Source organism: Alosa pseudoharengus, unplaced genomic scaffold, assembly GCF_046254945.1.
Source record: "Alosa pseudoharengus isolate Yale_2024_CS ecotype anadromous, Long Island Sound unplaced genomic scaffold, YU_APseudo_1.1 YU_APseudo_1.1_scf_9, whole genome shotgun sequence".
Lineage (NCBI taxonomy): Eukaryota > Metazoa > Chordata > Actinopteri > Clupeiformes > Clupeidae > Alosa > Alosa pseudoharengus.
Window position 1 is genome coordinate 12,514,635 of NW_027468881.1, and position 7,055 is coordinate 12,521,689.

Genomic DNA, 7,055 nt, shown 5'->3' on the forward strand with positions numbered 1-7,055 from the left:
CCCTCCACAGAGAAGAAGGGGGAACGGAGATAGAGAGAGGGAATGAGGGAGAGAAAGGAAAGTTTGAAAGAGAGAGAGTGTGTGTGAGTGAGAGAGACACAGAGAGAGAGGGAGAGAGATGAGCAACAGAGGGAAAGTGTGCGTGTGTGTGTGTGTGAGAGAGAGAGAGAGATCATCCTCACTACTCCTCTTCATAGGTCTCTAGCAAAGACGCATAAATCACAAGGCCAGACTCGGAACTCAAGCTCCATCTTCCAGAGGCATATAAAAAACCACGCAGTGCAGGGAGAATGTCATAAAGCACGCTGGAATTTGAGTGTGCTTCCAATTTGTTTTCCCTTTTCGAATGGTTTATATTTTGCAACACTTCATTGGTAAGGGCCCGGGCTGCTTGCTGGTGAACATGATAAAAGTGGTGATTGAAGATGAAACGAATAAGAGCACATCTGCTAGAGTGGCTGGACTCGCCAACGCCGCCGGCCGGCCCATGAGGTTGGCCCGGGAGAGGACTCCACTTGGCACGCATGGGCTCATTAATGCAGAGAGATATTACCCTCGCCTGTGTGTGTGTGTGTGTGTGTGTGTGTGTGTGTATGTGTGTGTGTGTCAAAGACAGATAAAGAGTGACTAGACTGAAGACATCTGTTATCTTTTTGGCATAGTACCCTTATTCTTTCAAACTGTCAAAGAAATCTGCTTTTTTCCCTTTCCTTTTTGGAATGTGTGTGTGTAATCAAAATTCAAATACACACATATATCCACACACACACACACACACACACACCTACTGTACTTTTGTGTTGGTGCATGTCTTCCGCAGGTCGTTTGTCATCCAGCAGATCCCCAGCAGCAACCTCTTCATGGTGGTGGTGGACAACAAGTGTGACTGTCGAGAAGCTGGACCGGTCACCATGGACCCCATTGAGATCATGTATATCCTTTACCAGAAGAGAGGAGAGGAGTGGAGAGGAGAGGAGAGGAAAGGAGAGATACACGCAGGAGAGGAGAAGAGAGGAGAGGAGATGGGTGTGGTGAAAATTACAAATGACGTGGAAGCAAAACCGGACTGAGATGTGTTAAGAAAGGGAAACGTTCCCAGGTTTATTACAAGCCGGCTCGGAGGAGAAACATGAAACAAGTTGCCTCAAGTCACCTCTCGATTGTCCTTTCTCACAGCCTTATATTCTGTTAGCAGGCTTTGTCTGCTCCAGTGGAAAAGTTCAGACACGCCCCGGACATATGAGTGCTTAATTGGCGCCAACCACCTATGGTGGAGTCTGGCATAAGACAAAAGCTGGGTCGTTGTACATGACAAAAGACTTGATTTGCAAATGGTCGAGGCGTGTCTTGACCCGGCACAATCGTCAGTTAATGCAAATGTGAAGCAGACAGACTGATGAAGTTAGTCACATTTGTATACAGTATGTTCTTACAAATAATTTTTACTACATGGGCACGCAGCAGAGGAGTTAAGAGGAGAAGAGAGGAGAGGAGAGGGGCACGCAAGAGAGGAGTGGAGAGGAGAGAAGAGGATAGGGGCACGCAAGAGAGGAGAGGAGAGATACAGAAGACCAAAGGAGACGAGAGGGGCATGCCGTAGGGGAGAGAAATGCAGAGGGGAGGAGAGCGGCGATGGAGGACGTTGATGGGAGGAAGGACACAGAGCAGAGAGAACAATAGAGAGAGAAAAGAATGAGGAAGAGGAGGACAAGAGGGACAGGATGGGGGAATGGAGTGAGTGTGAGATGACTGAGAGGGGAGAGAAAAAAAGGGGAATGTGAGGGAAAAGGAGAGTTGAGAAGCGATGAGAGGATAAGTGACGAAAGGAATGAAGGACAGAGAGAGAGAGAGAGAGAGGAACGGAGGGAAGAGGAGTGGAGAGGGGAAAGCAGAGGAAGACGGGAGACAACATTTCAGTGTTTTTCCATTTGAACATAAATTGTTCAAGACACTGGTAACACATCAGTCAATGCGGTTTATGTGATCTCTGATCCCCCTGTTAGAGAAACAGACTCGAGCAAGGCCTACAAGGACTTATGGGGTACGCTTGACATTTGTGTTGGTTTTAATTTATTTGTCTGTTGTCATTATTCGGGCTGCAAACCACCCCCTCTCCATCTCTCTCTCTTTCTTTCTGTCTCTCATTCTGAATTTCTCTTTCTGTCCCACGCCCACACTAACTGAAAACACACACACACACACACACACACGCACACATAGGTTCGCACTTAACAGCTTGCAGTTCACACTCCTCACTGCGTGTAATAAAACGGTAATAAGACTGTAATAAGGTGGCCATGTTTGCCAGCAGTGGATGGGCGACGAGGCAGGTTTTCATTAGAACATCTTATTGCTAAGGCATGGCTCCCTCTGTTTTGTTTGGTTTCCTCTCCTCTGTTCTTTCTCTCTCTCTTTCTCTCGCGAGCGAGGGATCAGATGGAGCGGAAAGAAAGAGAGAATGACAGCATTGCAAGCAGGGCGTCTTTCATGTAGGAATTTAACACACCAAAACTACTTCTCTCCTTTTTTCACCTCGTAAATGTCAAGGGTGCCCCGGTTGTAATGGGCACTCACTGATTGTTTTGCGTCGTTTTACAGAGAAGCTGGATTAGATTGGAGACAGCAAGAGAGAGAGAGAAATTATTTGAATTTGTGGATTGTATTTGCTAGCTCCTTTTTGTTGTTGGTGAGGTTTATTTGCTCTTTATTTGCTCATTTAATTTCTGCTCTTTTATTTTGTTCGCTTTTTTTTTTTCATTTTTATTTGATTTCATTTATTTATTTTTTTTGCTGGGAGATGAAAAAGATTGTGAAGTGTTTGTTGAAATGCTGAGATCTCATTGTGACGGACTTGTGCTTTTCTTCTTGTGTTATTTTTTTTGTTTTCTCTCTTTTTTTTACAACACTTTTTCGCTCTCAAAGGAGGTGGACCAGATGGTGCGTTTCACAACAGGCCGAGATGGGGAAATGATCAATAACAGACACCCCACTACAAAAGAACACAACACATAAGGGCCCATAGCCAGTGTGGCTTCCTCGCGTTCTTCACTTTCTTTCTTTCTGTCTTTCTTTCTTTCTTTCTTTCTTTCTCTCTTCTCCCCCTCTTTTTCTGGGAGCTTGGGGGGCAGGGGGAGGGGGTCACAAAGTGTGTAGAAATGTCAGCACGGCCCTGCTGTACACATTGTGTATGTTGGTAGCTACTGTATAGGTGAGTTATAGGGGCGTTGCATTTTCCTGTTCATTGCATTTCCCTTTTGTCCAGTGTTGTGTTCTGCAGTGTGGTGTGTTGTGGTTGCTCTAGTCTAGTGCATTGCACTGTGTTGCGTTAGCTTGCAGCGTTTGCATCCTTGACCTCTCTGCACATAACGAGTCTCTGAAATGTGACCGGCTGAGGTTTCAGAAGGACCGGAGGAGGCCAGACACCTGTCACCCTTTCCACCCTGAGGTGAGGGCATTCACAGACACACACACACACACACACACACACACACACACACACACACACACACACACGTACACACACACACATAGCATCTCTCAACTCTTAGTCAGTCAACCACAAACCCGCCTGGCACTAATGGCTGCCAAAGTATTAAGAGCACATAAATTAGAGTTAGGTCATCACCATTTCTGTCCCACTTTGTATCAAGTGTGTTGATTGCAGTGTCGTTATGTAAGTAATCAATCATGCTAATACATGTCACCGCATGTCACCAGCCCTAACGAGGACCCCAAATGCATATCATAGCAACATGTGCAAACACAAACACACATTGAACTCCAGGCCCAGACTCTTGTACCATGTATTTACAAATACAGGCCTTTCTAATAGGTTCTCTGGTTTTGTCCCCTTTCTCTCCCTGTAGGAGAACTCTATGGAGTGTGGCGGTGCCCACGGCTTGACCCCGTCTCTCACTGCAATACTGCTTGCCCTTTTGGCCACCCTCTACCCCAGGTGACGACCGATGACTCTCCATCCCTGACCTCAGGCTTGGCTCGGCACAGTCCAGCTTGGCTAGGCATGCAAAAAAAAAGAGAGAAAAAAATAAACATAATATGAAAGAGGTTTAAAAAATTAGTTATGTCCCACCACGCGATGATGAAAAAATAAAGCGGTTCAAGACCAACCGGTTTCACCAGGACTCAGACACAGCCCCCCTGCAGCGCAACAAGAGTCCCCCCCCCCCCCCCCCCCCAAGAAGACGTTTTTATGGACGTTCATGACTTTACGAATAAATGTGATAAATAAAAAAAATATGAGTGTTTGGCTGGTGTAATACTGCCATGTTTGTTGAGTTTTCTGAACTAAGTATAAAAAAATATGATATGTGGATAGATATACATATTAATATAAAATATTTAAGTATGAAAATAAATTATGAATATGTAAGTATGTTTTAGAAAAAAAGAAAGTTTATCTTTGATTTGCAAGTGGTAACCATACAACTGTGACCCCAGATGGAGTCTGCCGACATGAGTGGTTATTCTATTTGAGCTTTGCCTTATTCTGAACGATATTGGTCCTGTTTGTGTACTTTTGAAATAAAAAAAAGAGAAACTGTCTTCAAAACGCCGCGGCTGACTGCTGGGCTGACTCTTTCTTGTTGGTGTGCAGAAACAATAGTGAGTTTTAATGGGGTTGGGCCGGGGCCCGCTGTTTTCATAAGGGGAGACTTCCAGCCGATCAAAAAGACGAGGGGCCTTTTTCTGACACACAGCACAGAGTCCGGCAGTAGGAGACCCGGCTACACCGAGCCAGTATCCCCATCTGCACTCCATCAGCACACCGACAGAGAGAGAAGGGAGAGAGAGAGTGCAAACAGAAAGTTGTACTGACCCTGCGTCATACATATTTGCTTTAGAAATAAGCCACATGCATATGTGGCAGTGCTAGTGGTGGCAAGAGAGGCTGTTCTGGAGGAGCTGAACAACCAAAGGAATGTCCTTTACCAAGTGAGAACATCGACAGGCTGATGGGCCTCGATGAAATGGATGTCTTCACTCGGAGCAACCTGGAAGAGTCGTCTCGGGTCTCGGCTAATGGCCCGCGCGAAACGATCCCCTCTGGCCCTAAACCTGGGCTGGGACGAAGGGCACTGACATCGAGATGAAGGGAGGGAAATGAGCACTTGTGAACGGGTTGATAGCGGAGGTCAGGGCCAACTCTTGTGTTGTTCTTTTTTTACGGAGAAATAAAAAGGGGCTGCGCGCTCAGCTGCGTCCGTGAAGTCATTTCCCGTGGCAACGTGTGTTTTGACATGTTTTGCTGGCAGCGCATTGATTGATCGTGCATTTGTGGCCCGCATCAAGACACTTCGAATGACTGTCTCCCTAACCTAATGACAAACGACCGAGACGCCATCTTGGTTCCCGTGCTGCCGTTAGTGCTGCAAGACCCGTAATGTGCCACACATGTTTCCATCATCCCTTACTCCCTCGCTCCCTCACTCATCTCCCTAACATTTTTCTGTCTTTTCTTTTTTGCCGGAGTAGGAGTGGTGGTCCTTTTGTCTCTCTCTTCTCCACATGTTGTTTCCCCTCACGAGACAAGTGTCTGACTGTCACTCTCATGTCATGTCTCAGTCGTGACAGCGGGGGGGATGGGGGGCGGGGGGCGTCATTCGGCAGCCCACCGCAAAATGGCTCCTCCACTCCCATGGTTCCCTGGGAGGGCTTCAGGGGGTCAGCCAAGGCGGAATGTTCCAGAGCGAGGGACGGACGCATCGCTTGATGTCAGACATGCTAAGAATCTTGTCTTTGCGGTCGAGGGGAGGAAAACAGGGACAGAAGAAGCGGGGTAAATAAACCATTTCTGCTTTGCTTTTTCCAGACACGACCATGCTTTCAATTTTGGTCGGTCTTGTGTGTTTATTTTCTTGACTCGGCGGTGACCGCCGTGGCTCTTGTTCTCGTGTTTTGGAGAGCTCCTCGCACAGAAGCTGTGCGCACCAGGAGGCTGGGATCGGGACCTCCTCATCAGACCATGGCCAGAGGGAACACAGGGACACCAACAGGGCTGGACGGGGGGGTCAGATTCATGCGAAGAGAGTGGAAAATCAAGCAAGAGTAGGGACAATTAAGAGGCCACTGAGAAGAATGAGGAGACTTGGACTTCTTCAGAGGCCACTTGTTAAGAGTTCATATGAGGGATGGGAAAGATTATTGTCTGAGAGCGGCCACCTCTGAGCAGGCCTTGCTGTCTCTCTCTCTCTCTCTTTTTCCCTCGTTCTCCTCTCTTCACTTGTCACATCTCTTTCAATATTATATACACATCTAGTATGTCTTTTTCATGCTTGTCTTCTCTTTCCTTCGTTCCCCTCTCTCTGTCTTTCGCTTGTTTTCCTCTAAGGGTGTTACTGCAGACGCCTTCCTGCCATGTTCCTGTCAATGGGACACAGTTGACCTCTTTGGAGGTTGTCAGCAGCTGGTGAAAGATGCAAGTTCACACTGTGCAATACCCCCCACCCCCACCCTCCCTGTTTCTCTCTCTCTCTCTGCTACTTCCCTCTCTTCCTCTCATCCCTGCGGCTCCTCATCGATCACCCCGTAATGGAAGGGCCAGGATGCTTTGGGCCAGAGGTTGGGGTGTTAGAGGGGCCATTTGGATCTGCGCTTGTCAGCCCGTGAGTGATGAAAAGAGACACATGCCCACAATGGACCAGCCCCGGAGGCCCCGGATGGGAGAGATGAGCGAGATCTCTGGGCTTTTGGAGCAAGGCTCGGGGGGGGGGGGGGGGGGGGGACATGTTTGGGAGACGCTCCCTTTGCACTGTGGGGAGCCACAGAGCGCACCACGGAAGACGGATGTGTCCCTTTTTGTTTCTTTTTCTCCTGTCATGCTTGTCTGTCCACGCCCACCCCCCGCCACGGAAAACAGAGCAGAGCTACAAAAAGCTGCGTGCTATGAACACCGACACGCATGATGATCCCATACCCCGACATGTCTTCTACACACACACACACACACACACACACACACACACACACACACACACACACACACATTGCTATGTGAATGGATAATGATGAGAATAGCCTCTGCCACCTCGCCCTGC

General features: G+C 47.9%; 1 protein-coding gene across 1 annotated transcript in view; it reads left to right on the plus strand.

The window, feature by feature from the left end:
• The window catches only part of cacna2d3a (calcium channel, voltage-dependent, alpha 2/delta subunit 3a), a 176,895-nt gene extending 172,880 nt beyond the window's left edge, over nucleotides 1-4,015 (plus strand). The window contains exons 36-38 of the mRNA XM_076277113.1: nucleotides 821-933; nucleotides 3,363-3,445; nucleotides 3,867-4,015. Of these exons, the coding sequence (XP_076133228.1) occupies nucleotides 821-933; nucleotides 3,363-3,445; nucleotides 3,867-3,959 (289 nt within the window). The 3' untranslated portion in view covers nucleotides 3,960-4,015. The remainder of the gene's footprint in view (nucleotides 1-820; nucleotides 934-3,362; nucleotides 3,446-3,866) is intronic.
• The last annotated feature ends 3,040 nt before the right edge of the window (nucleotides 4,016-7,055 follow it).